Source organism: Hypanus sabinus, chromosome 7 (genome assembly GCF_030144855.1).
Source record: "Hypanus sabinus isolate sHypSab1 chromosome 7, sHypSab1.hap1, whole genome shotgun sequence".
NCBI lineage: Eukaryota > Metazoa > Chordata > Chondrichthyes > Myliobatiformes > Dasyatidae > Hypanus > Hypanus sabinus.
This window is the reverse complement of record NC_082712.1, coordinates 161,633,766-161,648,623: the sequence shown is the minus strand read 5'-3', so window position 1 is coordinate 161,648,623 and position 14,858 is coordinate 161,633,766. Positions and strand designations below refer to the sequence as shown.

General features: G+C 41.7%; 1 protein-coding gene across 4 annotated transcripts in view; it reads left to right on the top strand.

The window, feature by feature from the left end:
- ano5a (anoctamin 5a) overlaps positions 1–14,858 on the top strand; it is a 210,787-nt gene that overhangs the window by 139,164 nt on the left and 56,765 nt on the right. For all 4 annotated transcript variants that reach the window (XM_059976030.1, XM_059976029.1, XM_059976032.1 and 1 more), the window contains one exon: positions 9,317–9,432. In XM_059976030.1, the coding sequence (XP_059832013.1) occupies positions 9,317–9,432 (116 nt within the window). The remainder of the gene's footprint in view (positions 1–9,316; positions 9,433–14,858) is intronic.

Sequence of the window (14,858 nt, the reverse complement as noted above, 5' to 3'; positions counted from 1 at the left end):
CAGTTTTGTGGGGGGAAAATGCTTGTTAATGGGAGATATCAGGGAGAAATGGCCAGACTGATACAAGCTGACAGGAAGATGGCAGTAACACAAGAGTTTCTGCAGATGCTGGAAATTCTTTCAGAGTAACACACCCAAAATGCTGGAGGAACTTAGCAGGTCAGCATCTATGGAGAGGGAAAATAGACAATATTTCAGGCCGAGAAAAACAGACGGCATTTCAGGACTGGAAAGTAAGGGGGTAAATGCCAGAGTATAAAGTGGGGGGAAAGGAGGGCAGCTAGAAGATGATACCTGAGGCCACGTGGGTGAGAAAGGTGAAGGGCTGGAGAAGAAAAAATCTGATAAGAAATGAGAGCAGACCATGGGAGAAAGGAAGGGAGGAGAGGCACGGTAGGAGGGGGGGAATTGGGGGTGATAGGCAGGTGAGGTAAAGAGGAAGGAGGCTACAGTGGGGAATCGAATTCGAGGGAAGGGGGTAGGAATTTTTTACTGGAATGCTGGAAGAAGAAATCAATGTTCATGCCATGAGATTAGAAGCTACCCAGAGAGAATATAAGGTGTAATGCGTCCACCTTGAGAGTGGCCTCATTGTGGCGACAGAGGTGGCCATAGACCAACATGTTGGGATGGTGATGGGAAAGGAATTAAAATGGTTGGCCATCGGGAAATTCTGTTCTTTGCCGATGGAGCAAGGGTGTTCAAAAAAGCAGTCCCCAATCCACATTCTGATCAGGAGCATCAGATACGATAGACAACCCCAACAGAATCACAGGTGAAGTGTTGCCTCAACCAGAAGAATGGTATGGGGCCATGAATGGAGGTAGGAGTGGAGATAAATGTGTAGGTATAGCATTTCATTTGCTGGCAGCAGTATGCGCTAGGTGGGAGATTATTGGGGAGCGACAAATAGATAAAGGAATCACGGTAGCCCATGGCTACCACTTGAGTCTGGAGAAAGTGGGAGGAGCCAAAGGAGAAATTGTTGGGGGATTTTACCTCCCCCCTCCCCCCACCCCACACTCCACTTTCTGCAGAGATTCATCCCGCCATGATTCCCTTGTCCATTCTTGCCTCTTACCTCTTTTCTATACCTGCCTATCACCTCTCCCCAGTGCCCCTTCTCCTACCCTTTCTCCCATGCTCCATTCTTCTGTCCTATCAGTCTCCTTGTCCTCCACCCCTTCACCTTTCCCACCTACCTGGCTTCATCTATCATCTTCTAGCAATCCTCATTCCCCTCCACCCCACTTTTTATTCTGGCATCCCTCCCCTTCCTTTCCAGCCCTGAAAAAAAAGCATCTCTGCCTGAAACGTCAACTGTTTATTCTTGCCCCCCCCCCCCCCCCATAGATGCTGCCTGATCCACTGAGTTCCTCCAGGATTTTGTGTGTTGCTCAGGAACATGACAGCAGCCCACATAACCGTATGTTAGTGGTGTCCCGAAGAGCGATCCTCAACGTGTAACACGTCAAACCTTGAATTGGATGAGCTACAGCAGATGACCATGAGCTATTTTATTTTTCAACAGCTATTTTATTGGATACCATACCTAATAAAGTGGCCACTGAGTGTATGTTTTGTTTAAATTAATGTGTAATGTAAATATGTACCTATGATTCAGAGTTTCTGAGTGGGCAGCATGTACTTTGAATCACTGTCATCCCTAGAGACCCGATGTCGATTTACATTACTTGACTGATTATGGAATTATAAGTTTGTTCGAGCCCCCAATAAGTCTTTGACCTCTCTAGTTCCTGATTGATAGACCTGCTTTAGAGCAGCCATATTTACCTTGATAATGTGGGCTGGTTCTGTTGTATGACCCAGCATAGAGAATGTTTGTTGTGTACTTTGCTGGAGATTCAGCTCACCACAAGCAGCCTTCTAGAGGTTGGTCGTACGCCATGTTAACAATATTAACAATATTCTCCAGTTCACGGTGCCATGGGAAATATTAACATTGATTTGTTGCCAGTTACCAGTTCTGGAGTAATATTTGCCATTTGCTTTTGAAGTTGGGTGTTTACTTCTAGTTTCGAGACTTGGGCAATAACAAAGCAGCTTTTATGACAGAGAGCGAGGCAGAGCTAGGCTCGTACAGAAGAACCACTCTGTTGTATGTCACGGGACTGTTGCCTTTGCATTATCCCAGAATTTCCAAGAAAGCTGACTGTTTCTTGTGGAAGAGGGCAACTGTTAATATTTCACTGCATTACTGCTATGGTAGTACAAGTCAAAGATGAAGGATTAACTGTATTCACCACATACGTTTACATGTATTTGGAATTTGCTGTAGTGTGTTAGTGTTGCGTGCAACAGAAAACAACGTTCAACCATTGTACAGAATAATTAATTAAGTAAAATAAGTTAGAGGTTAAAGTATAGATATTGACTAAAATGAACATAAATACATAAATCTAGACACAGGAGATTCTGCAGATAGTGGAAATCCAGAGTAATAGATACAAAATACGAGAGGAATTCAGCAGGTCAGGCAGCATCTATGGAAATGAATAAAGAACTGACATTTCAGGCTGAGGCCTTTCTTCAGAACTGGAAAGGAAGGGGGAAGACATTAGAAGGACTAGCTGGAAGATGATAGCTGAAGCAGGTGAATGGGAAAGAGCCAAAAAACCTGATTGGAGAGGAAAGCGGAACATGGAAGAACGGGCACCAGGATGGAGGTGGGGGGGGAGAGGTAATCAGCAGATGATGAGAAGATGTAAAAAGATGGTAGGGGTGGGGGAAAAAATATTACTGGAAGGAGAAATTGATGTTCATGTCATCAGGTTTGAGGCTACCCAGATAAAATATGAGTTGTAGCTCCTTCACCCTGAGAATGGTCTCCTGTACGTTGGTGAGACCCAACACAAGTTGGAGGCCACTATGTTGAGCACCTCCACTCCATAGGAATTAAAATGATTGGCCACCTGGAAATTACCAAGGTGCCCAAGCATTTTAATTCCTCTCCCCATTCCCATTCTGACATCTTGGTTCATGGCCTCCTCTTTTGCCACAATGTGGCCACAGTCAGGATGGAGGAATGACACCTCATATGCTTGGTAGCCTCCAACCTGATGGCACAAACATAAATTTCTCCTTCTGGTAAAAATAAAATTTCCTCCCCCTTCCCTCATTTTCTATTCCCCACCTCTTCTTCTCACCTGCCCATCACCTCCCTCTGGTGCCCCTTTCTCTCATCTTCCGCTCTCCCTTCCTATCAGATTCCTTCACCAGCCCTTTCCCACCCACCTGGCTTCACCTATCATCTTCTAACTAGTCCTTCTTACCCTTGCCCCTCCTTTTTATTCTGGCATCTCTCCCTTCCCTTAACAGCCCAGAGGAAGTGCCTTGGCCCAGAACATCGACTATTTATTCATTTCCATAGATGCTGTCTGACCTGTTGAATTCCTCCAGCATTTTGTGTAACACTAAATGCATAAAGACCAATGTGTATTTATAATGTATGCAGCATTACAAAAAGTGCTTTAAATACAATGCAGTTAAGTGATAGAAGGGGGAGGGGTGACGCAGAGTTAACTAGAATGATTGATCAGATTTACTGCCCGAGGAAAGACATTTTTAGGATGTCATTAACCTTTTTTATAATAGCTTTATAACACTTACTAGAAGGGAGCTTTTGGAAAAAGGCAGTTTGCAGGGTGGGCAATGTCAGCTATGATTTTCCAGCTTGCTTCTTTGTCCTAGACACACACAAATTCAGAAAGCAGGGGGTTCTTGCCCCACCCCCCACCCCCCTAACACAAGAGTTCCAGTGGAGTCCAGCAGTAGAGCGCATGACCTCTGGCATAATTGCTTCCTTCGAATTATTCAGACTTGCTGGATTTACAGTGGGTAAACCTACCTGTTAACACTGGAGCAGATTTTTCAGTTTCATTACTTTCAATGTAGATAAACAGTTGGCATGTTTTGGGAGTTTTCAAATGCATTTGTTATCTCAATTAATTTAAAGTGTGTATTTTTTCTGTTCTAAGTTAATTTTTAACGTAGTATATTTGATTTGTAATTGTTACTGAATATTTATAAATTTTCTGAGACACTGTCAGAGATCATCTTCAGAGTAAGGTAGAACTGACTGCTGACGCAGTTCGATGAGATCTGCGATCATAAGGTCCCCAGTGATTAAGTTGTAACTAGTTCAGAAAGTTGCTGCCAGAAGTTCTACTTCAGATAAGTGCAGACGCTGTGGGAGAGGTTGTCCTGGCTGTCCCTCCATGAAGCTGTGTGTAATACTTTGAATATTATACCTGAAGGCCAGGTGATTCAGATTTAACCTGTGATGGGTCTCAGTGGTAGTAATCAATGACTCTCAAATGATTCGTCAGGTTCTGCCATGAAGAAATTCAAAGCGCTGAATAAAAACCTTATCAGTAGACTGGCTGCTACCTTTCCAAATTTAGCAGTGAAGCTTTTTTTTCAAGTTTCTATTTAATTTAATTTTTGTGTTTGTGGATCAAAATGCTGCTGGCAAGGCCGTGCATAGCATACCTCCTGTTGCCCTTTAGAAGATATTATTTTGAACTTCTGCAGTCGATCTGGCAAAAGTACTCCCATGGTTTGGACAGGAAGGGAGTTCCATGATTTATACCGAGTTGAGACAGTAATAGATTTCCATGTCAGTTTGTTATGCTGCTTGAAGGGAACTTGCAAGTATAGTGTTGCCGCGTCTGTGAATCCCGTAACCTTGGTGACAGAGGTTTGGAAAATGCAATTGAAGTAGCCTTGGTGAGTGACTGTACACACTGTAACCACGGTTTGCGGGGGTGGGGGTGGTTGTGAAGGTATTGAAGTTTGTAGATTCTTTGTTCTGGATGGTGTTGAGCTTCAGGAGTGTTATTGGAGCTGCATGCATTCCATTAAATGCTTTATAAGCCAGGAAGGTACTGCTTGTCAAAAGCTCTTGTCCAACTTTGACTATAGCTATTGAAGGCAGACAGCAATGGTGCATCTTCCATGTTGGAATAATCTCTGCATTCTCTCAGCCTCATATACATCTTGATTGGCAGTCACTTTTCATGGTTGTTGGCCATTAGCCATCTTATGTTATTGTATACTGTATGTATGTTTGTGTGTGTGTATGTATATATAGTTATAATTGTGCCATAAATGTTAATATGTAGTGTGGGACTGTTCAAGGATTAGTGTTAGTTGAATTACTCCCGGGAGACTCCAGACCCAGGGTATTGAGTTATCAATCTGTGCCAATTAGGAATTCTATTTAATTTAATTGTTGGCTGCTGTATCAATCTGTGGACTTTTTTAAAGGTCTATGAAATGGATACAGTGGTGCCTGCGTGAGATACCCTGTTTGTGGTGGATATGTTTCTGATTGCTCATCAAGCAAGATACGAACGAGTACAGTCACATGCTTCTAAATGACTACTGATTTTCTGATAAGTCATCCATTTTCAGATGCAATTAACAAATGTTACACGTCAGAAGAAACAAAGTGATTTCTTTCTTTTTTATAGGCTAATTGAAGAGAACCTTTTTTTTTAGGAGTATCATCATTTCTAATAGGAAATCAGTGTCCCAAGTGCATTAACAAATGAAAAGTCCTGGAGACAAATCTCCATTTCCTTCCAGTGTGGCTGCGGGAAGCTTGTGGCGAAAACTGCTGCCATTATACGCTGGCTGTGAGCCATGTGGAGGAGCTGCCTCAGCATTACACGGTTGGCATGGATACCCAAACTCGTATTGATTTTGAGAACAGCACTGTGCCTAGTGCCAGGAGTGTTGTCAGAATGAGAGAAGTTAATTTATGCAGCAGTTTAATCTGATTGTACCGTATCTCGTGTGTTATTTTTGGCTGATTCATTTTGCTCAAAAGAAACAGACATTTTTTTTAAGAGAGTGTGGGCTGGTCAGCCTGTAGAATTTCCCAGAACTTCTGAGGTTTGACATTGGATTAGATCAGCATGTTCGTGCAATGGTTAGTGCAGTGCTTTATAACTGGGGTTCAATTTCTGTGAAGAGATTAAGTTCTTCCCATGACCATGTGAGTTTCTCCCACATTCCAAAGACATACATTTAGGATTAGAGAGTTGTGAGCACGCTATGTTGGCATCAGAAGCCTGGCAACACTTAGATTTGAGACAGAATGATGTATTTACCGTATGTTTAGATGTACATGTGATAAATAAAGCTACTTTTTAATCGCCTTAGAGCAGGATGTTAGAACAGCATATTGGTATTGGCTTATTATTGTCACATGTACCAAGATGCAGTGAAAAGCTTGTCTTACATAGTTTTTATACAGATTAGATCATTACACAGTGCGTTGATGTAGAAAAAGGTAAAACAATAACAAGCAGAATAGAGTGTAAAATCTACAAAGAAAGCGCAGTGCCGGTAAACAATAAAATGCAAGGTCATAATGATGATAAGTGTAGAATGCTCTAAACTATAAATTAAGGTATAATACTGTAAGCCATAATCTTTCCTGAAGATCCATCTTGTGAGGTGGGAACCTCAGGCGTGTATTTTAATGAACTGTCCACCTACAAATAAGCATGTGTTACTGGAAAGACTACTATAATGCAAAAATACAAATTCTCCATACCTTCAATAAATAAAGACAAAGGAGCAGAATTAGACCATTCAGCCCATTGAGTCAACTCTGCCATTCCATCATGGCTGATCTTGGATCCCACTCGACCCTTCCCCAGCAATGGTATACCCTCCCGAGCAATCAGGACACCTTCAAGGAGCGATACCTCAAAAAGGCTGCATTCATCATTAAGGACCCCCATCACACAAGACATAACCCATCTCATTGCTACCATCAGAGAGGAAGCACAGGAGCCTGAAGGCACACAATCAACAACTCAGGAACAGTTTCTTCCCCTCTGCCATCAGATTTCTGAATGGACACTGAACCCATGAACACTACATCACTAATTTTTTAATCTCTTTTTGCACTACTTATTTAATTTAACTTTTTAAATATATACACATATACTTATTGTAATGTACAAATTTATTGGCAGCAGTAACATTGTATATATTGCAACGTTACTGCTGCCAAATAACAATTTTATGACATATGCCAGTGATGTTAAATCTGATTCTGAATGGTGTTAATAATGGACTTGTTGAGAAGAAATCCATTCCAGAGAGGAAAAGAGATTTTAGATTGATCTCACTGCTGTGGTTAAGAGTGACAGTATAGGAGCCTGGTGCTCAAAGTTCACTTCACTTTCTACCAGAGATTCTCTAAACATTGGCACTTCAAGAGGTTGTGTCCTCAGCCCCTTGGCCTACTCCCTGTACACTTGTAACTGCATGGCCTGATTCTGTTCTAACTCCATCTACGATTTTACAGATGGTACCATTGTAGTGAGCCTCATCTCAAATAACAAGTCAGAGTACAGGGAGCAGATGAAGAGCTCAGTAACAAGGATAACAACATTTTCCTCAATGTTAAAAACAAAAACAAGGGAACTACTTAAGAAATGCTTCTGTCTGCATCTGTTGTCTTGAGGTTGAGAGCTTCAGGTTCCATGGTATGAATACCAGAAAAGAGTCCAAAACTTTAAATTCCTTGTGTTATCGAAATTTTGACGAAGTTCTATAGATGTATCGTGGAGAGCACAGCCTGGTACGGAAAATACCCTTGGACAGAAAAGTAGTGGATATGGCTTTGTCCGGCGTGGGTAAAGCCCTCCTCACATCTACACAGAGTGCGGGTGCAGGAAAGCAGAACCCATCATCTAGGACCCTCACCATCCAAACCATCTCTTCTTGCTGCTGCCATCAGGAAAAATATGCAGGAGTGTCAGAACCTGCACCAACAGGTTTAGGGACAATTATTGGCCCTTGAATCAGAGGGAATAACTTCATTCAATTTCCTCACCCCATTGCTGACTTGTTCCCACTGAGCTGGACACTTTCAAGGACTCTTCATCTCATATTCACAATATTTATTGCTTATTTATTTATTATTATTTTCTCTTTCTTTTTATATTTGCACAGTTGATTTTTTTGGCATTTTGGTTGTTGTCTGCCTTGATAGGCGCGGTCTTTCATTGATTCTATTGTGTTCCCTGTATTTGCTGTGAATGCCCACAAAAAAATTAATCTGAGTTGTATATGGTGACATATATGTACTTTAATAATAAATTTGCATTGAACTTTGAATATCACCAATAGCCGGTCCAACCATGTTGATGTCACAACTAAGAAAGCTCATCAATGCTTCTACTTCCTCAGGAGACTAAAGAAATTCAGCATATCCCCATTGAATTTACCAATTTTTATTGATGCAGCATAGAAAGCATTTTGCCTGAATGATTAACGGCTCGGTATGGCCGCTGCTCTGCACGAGACTTGTAAAAAGCACCGTAGGGAGTTGTGGACACAGCTCAGCAAATCACAGGAAGCAATGTCCCCTCTATGGATTCGGTATATATTTTTCACTGCCTCCTCAGAGCAGTCATCCTAACTAAAGACCCCACCAATCCCCAAAATTCTCTCTTCTCCTCTCTCCCATCGGACAGAAGATACAAAAGCCTGAAAGGACATACCACTAAGCAAAAAGACAGCTTTTGTGTCACTGTTATCAGAGTCTTGACTGGATCAAGGAACTAGAACTAGGGGACATAGCCTCAAGCTTCGGGGGAGTAGATTTAGGATGGAGATGAGGCAGAGCTACTTTTCCCAGCGAGTGGTGAATCTCTGGAATTCTCTGCCCAAGGAAGCAGTGGAGTAAATATATTTAAGACGAGGTTGGTTAGATTTTTGCATGGTAGGGGAATTGAGGGTTATGGGGAAAGGTAGGTAGAAATGAGTCCATGGCCAGATCAGCCATGATCTTATTGAATGGCGGAGCAGGCTTGACGGGCCAGATGGCCTACTCCTTTTTCTTATATTCTTATCTCGTGTGTGACAAGATGGACTTAGCATCACAATCTACCTCATTATGATCTTGCACTTTATGATTTACTGGCAATGCAATTTGTTCTGGATTGTTACTGTTTTACCATATTCTAGCTCAGTGCTCTGTAATGATCTGATGTGTATAAACAGTTGCAAGATGAGCTTTTCACAGTATCATGGGAGATTATGCAATAAGAAACCAGAGCCAATACTATTGCAGGGTATAATAACCCCGATACAGCTGGAAATGTTCCTCTTTTCACTTAAATGCAATGATGCAATGCTATATGTTCTGATGAAGGGTCTTCAACATGAAATATTGACTGTTTCTGTTTATGCAGATACTGCCTGAGTGTTTCAATATTTTCTGTATTTTCCTTGTTCCTCCCATATGTTCATTGTGAGTATACTACAGTGTAGGTACTGGAAGAAATCCCATGATCCCAAGAGCGAGAATGAGCGATTCACATTATATAAACAGTGGGCTCGTTTTGGTCAGTTCTACAAGGAGCAGCCTCTTGACCTCATCAGGTGAGTCTGGAGAGATTGTGTTGCCTTGCACCCAGTCGGGAAAACCCATATATGAAGCACCAGCCATCACCTGACGGTCTTCAATCTTATCTTCCCTTTCTCAGACCTCCCCACCTAAATTGTGTCCATTTTCTAGCAACAAGAAACTGCCTCAAATTGCTTGTTTACCTTGGAATCCTGTCATAACTAAGAGTACACTGATTAGAGTGCTGTCTGCATTAGTTGGAGTTCAAATTGCAACCTAACTTGGACCAACTAAGTGTTAAATGGAAGTCAAATTTGGAGTAAAAAAAAATTCTTCCAAGCATAGCAAAGAAATTTTGATGCAATAAAGTACTTATATTCTTTAAACTAGCTGGAAAAAGGCAGATGGATTGTGTAAACTAATTAATGTAAATTTGGCCTGATATTTGCCCTTCAGAAAGTACAAGTCCCTTGTTTAGAACCCACAGAAGCTGTCGTTCAGTTTGGCAGTGGTACCTGATAGAAGCTGTTGTGAGATTCAGTGGGATTAGGCTGGCATGACCTTGCAGTATAAAGACTAGCTTTATTTCTCACATGCACATCAGAATATCAAAGCATACAGTAAAGTACGTCAATTTGTGTCAAAATCAATCAGTGAGGAATGTGCTGGGCAAGAGTCACCACGCTTTCGGCACCAACGTGGCAGACCCACAACTCGTTAAACCTAACCGTACACCTTTTGAAAGTGGGAGGAAATCGGACCACCTGGAAGAAACACACGTGATCATGGGAAGAATGTGCAAACTCCTTACAGGCAGCAGCAGGAATTCGAACTCAGACTGGTACAGTAATAGCATTACACTAACAACTACACTACTGTGCAGGTCTTAAACTAAGACTTTTGCACCATACTGTTAATTATCTTACTTATCAGATTCCGACAGCAAATACAAAAACCAATCATTCTACACACACTAGTTGGAATGAGCCAAAATCTCAAGTTAATTTGCCTCTTCTTGGAGTTGATGCATTTTTGTTTTTGTTATTAAATATTTTTCCTATTGAAAATTTCTTAATTCTTCATTTTCAATTTTAGTTTTATAGGTCCCCTTTGTTTATCAGGAGACTAACCTAAGAAACTCATCATTTTGGCCCCTCGAGCCTCCTTTGCTAGTTGATGAGAAAGCAATAAGACCATAAAATATAGGAGCAAAATTAGGCCATTTGGCCCATCGAGTCTGCTCCACCCCATTTCATCATGGCTCATCTGATTTTCCTGTCAGCCCCAATCCCCTGCATCTCAGCATAACCATTCATGTTCTGACTGATCAAGAATCTATCAACCTCTGCATTAAACGCATATAAAGACTTGGCTTGTGGCAAAGAATTTCACAGAGTCACCACTCTATGGCTAAAGAAATTCCTCCTCATCTCTGTTCTAAAAGGACACCCTTTTATTCTGAGCCTTTGTCCTCAGCTTTTAGAATCTCCCACCATAGAAACCTTCCCCTGCAAATCCACTCTGTCAAGGCCTTTCACCATTTGATAGTTTTCAATGAGGTCACTTTTTATTCTCCTGAATTCCAGTGAGTACAGGCCTACAGCTATCAGATGCTCTTCATATGACAAGCCATTCAATCCTGGAATAATTTTCATGAACCTCCTTTGAACCCTCTCCAGCTTCAGTACATCCTTTCTAAGATGAGGAGCCCAAACCTGCTCTCAATACTCCAAATGAGGCCTCACCATTGCTTTAAAAATTTTCAACATTACAACTTTGCTTTTATATTCTAGTCCTTTTGAAATGAATGCTAACATTGCTTTTGTCTTCCTCACCACAGGCTCAGCCTGCAAATTAAGCTGTAGGGAATCCTGCACAAGGACACCCAACTCCCTTTCCACCTCAGTTTTTTATATTTTCTCTCCATTTAGAAAATAGTCAACCCTTTCATTTCTTCTACCAAAGTGCATGGCTGTACAGTTCTGACACTGCATTCCATCTGCCATTTCTTTGTCCATTCTCCTAATCTGTCTAAGTCCTTCTGTAGTCTTTTCTACTTCCTCAAAACCACCTGCACCTCCACCTAACCTCGTTCAATTCCATCATCCAAATCATTGACATAGAACTTAAAAAGAATCGGTCCCAACACAGACCCCTGTGGAACACCACCAGTCACCGGTAGCCTGCCAGAAAAGACTCACTTTATTCCCACCCTTTGCCTCCTGCCAATCAGCCACTAGTTTCTCCATGCTAGGATCATAGCTTGTTAAGCAGCCTCATGTGTAGCACCTTGTCGAGAACCTTCTGAAAATCCAAGTACACATCATCAGCCAATTTTCCTTTGCCAATCCTGCTTGTTGCTTCTTCAAAGAATTCCAACAGATTTATCAGGCAAAAATTTTCCTTGAGGAAACCAGACTGACTACAACCTATTTTATTAGGTGGCTCCAAGTACCCTAAGACCTCTTCCTAATAATTGATTCAACATCTTCCCAACCACTGAGGTTAGTCTAACTGGCCTATAGTTCCTTTTTTCTCTCTTCTTGAAGTGTGGAGTGACATTTACAATTTTCCAGTCTTCCAGAACCCTACCAGAATCCAGTGATTTTTTTGAAAGATCATTACTAATCCCTCCATGATCTCTTCAGCCACCTCCTTCAGAACTCTGGTGTGTACACCATCTGGTACAGGTGACTTATCAACATCCAGCACGTACAAACAAGCTGGATGAACTCAGCAGGTCGGGCAGCATCCGTTGGGGAAAAAAAAGCATTTTTTCAACAGATGCTGCCCGACCTGCTGAGTTCAACCAGCTTGTTTGTACGTGTTGATTTGACCACAGCATCTGCAGTGTACTTTGTGTTTACTTATCAACATTCAGAACTTTCAGTTTCCCAAGGACTTTCTATCTAGTTACGGTAACTTCACATACTTCATGCACCTCAACACCTTGATCTTCTACCATACTGCTAGTGTCTTCCACAATGAAGACTGATGCAAAATACTTATTCAGTTCGCTATTTCATTTTCCCCCATTACTACCTCTCTAGCACTGTTTTCCAGTGGTCCAATATCCACTCTCGTCTCTTTTTTAAACTTCTATGTATCTGAAGAAATTTACATATCTGAACTGGGTCTTAATTCCATTCTGCTGGCAAACCCTATATCCACTTGATGGTCAACAGTCTATTTACCTCAGTAATCCTATCAAGGTAGGACATTCCAAAGATTAGCATTTCTCTGTGCAAAAGAGATTCCTCTCTATATCAATTCTAAATGTTCGATCTCTTATGAACCACACTCATGATTGAACAGATATGTCATCTGTTTCCAATGGTTTATCAACCTTTTGATCCAGATGGCAAGACTCCAGGATCTTGAGGATGAACTGGCTTTACCTAAACCAATAATTTAAAGCAATTACCTTTCACAATCCAAGATTATGTTTTTCAGCTGGCCCATATTAGAGTCACAGTTTTACAGCATGGAAACAAGCCCTTCAGCACCATGTCCATGGTGATCAATGTTTATTCATGAGCTTGCCCCATTCGTCTGCATTTGGCCCATGCCCCTTTCCTCTCTCTACCACTTGCATTGGCAGCTTGTTCCATATACCCATCACAATCTGTGTGGAGGAAAATCTTGCCTATCTAATTGCACTTAGATCTTCTCCCCTCACCTAATCCCTCTAGGTTGGGACTGTCTGGACCACCATCATTATCTATGCTCTTCTATGCCTCTGTCAGTTTGCCATTCAGCCTCCTTCACCACTGGAGAAATGGCCTGAGCCTATTCAGTCTCTCTTAATTTAGGCCCTTTAGTTCTGGCAACATCCTCCTGAATTGTTTGTACATCGTCTCCAGCTTTTAATGATATCCTTCTTTTGTATACATGATAAACTGTCACTCAGTATATTCAGGGCTGAGATGAACTACACATAGTATTCCACATGCAATCTCATACCAACTTTTGATTCTTGGTTTCATAGGCCTTGTCACCTTCTGTCAAGTGATTCCTTTATCAGGAAAATAATTTCCGTGTTCCTTCACTCTTTTCAAGTTCTGAAGAAGGGTCCTCAAACTGAAATGCTAAGTTTTCACTTTTTCTAATCCTGCATAATCTGCTGAGTATTTCCATGACAATGTTTTCATGTCAATAGTTCTACTCACCTTGGTCCAATGTGAGGTTATAACTGACATCAGGGCATCTCTGGTATAGGTTAAAATAATTCACCTGATTAACACTAACCTAAAAAACTTGTTTTGCTTTTCTCCAAATGTATATTTATAGCAGGTACCACAGCCTGATTATTTGGAAAGCTGATCTGTCAGAATATATAGCACTGATTTTCTTTTGGCGATACGATATAACATCTTAAAGTTCAAAAATTTCGAAGTAATTTTATTATCAAAGAGCATATTTCTGAGGCCTCTGTTGGTCAGATTCGACCATGGATGTTGAGTCCTAGCTGTCTAGATACGCAAAGCGGGGGCAGTACAATATGGAGATCGAGCTCTTCCCCATGTGACGTGCTCCTCCCCTCCACACACTTGATGAGCCCAAAGGAATGGCAGAGACTGATACATTTTGACACCAGCAGTGTTACAGGATTTGCCAGTCAATTTTGAACTCATCCTTAGAGACTCTTATATTTGGATTTTTCTCTCAGGGTTTACTCCCAATGGTTTCCCCATGAGTAGGTAGAGCCTCAAGGCAACTAAGGTTTGAGATCAGAGTTTTCCTTTTCATTGAGCTGCCAATCACAGCTGATGAGCCCGATCTGCCTGTAGTAACTAGTTTTAACATGACAGTAACCCTCCTTTGCCTTTCTGTCAGTAGAACCAGTCCCGCCAGGCTTTGAAGCAAAGCCACGTGTGAAGGCCAGGAGGTGGACTTGGTTATCAGAAGCTGTTTGAAGTACACGCCAGTGGGAACATTTAATAGTTAGTGGAGCTTATCCGCATTAACACCACCGGCTGTATCAACCTTAAGGAAACATCAAAGTACAAGTACATCACCAAATACAACCCTGAGATTCATTTCCATGCAGGCATACTCAACAAATCCATAGAGTAATAACCACAGTTGGCGCGTGGCCAAGTGATTAAGGTGTTGGTCTAGTGATCTAAAGGTTGCTAGTTCGAGCCTCAGCTGAGGCAGCGTGTTGTGTCCTTGATCTGCATGATTGCTCTGCGATGACACTGGTGCCAAGCTGTATCGGCCCTAGTGCACTTTCCTTGGACAACATTGGTGGCGTGGAGAGGGGAGACTTACAGTACGGGCAACTGCCAGTCTTTCATACAACCTTGCCCAGACCTGCCCTCTGGAAACCTTCCAAGGTGCAAATCCATGGTCTCAGGAGACGAACAGATGCCTATTATTATTAAATTCATAACAGAATCAATGAAAGACCGCACCAACTTGGGTATTCAACCAGTGTGCAAAAAACAATAAACTGTGC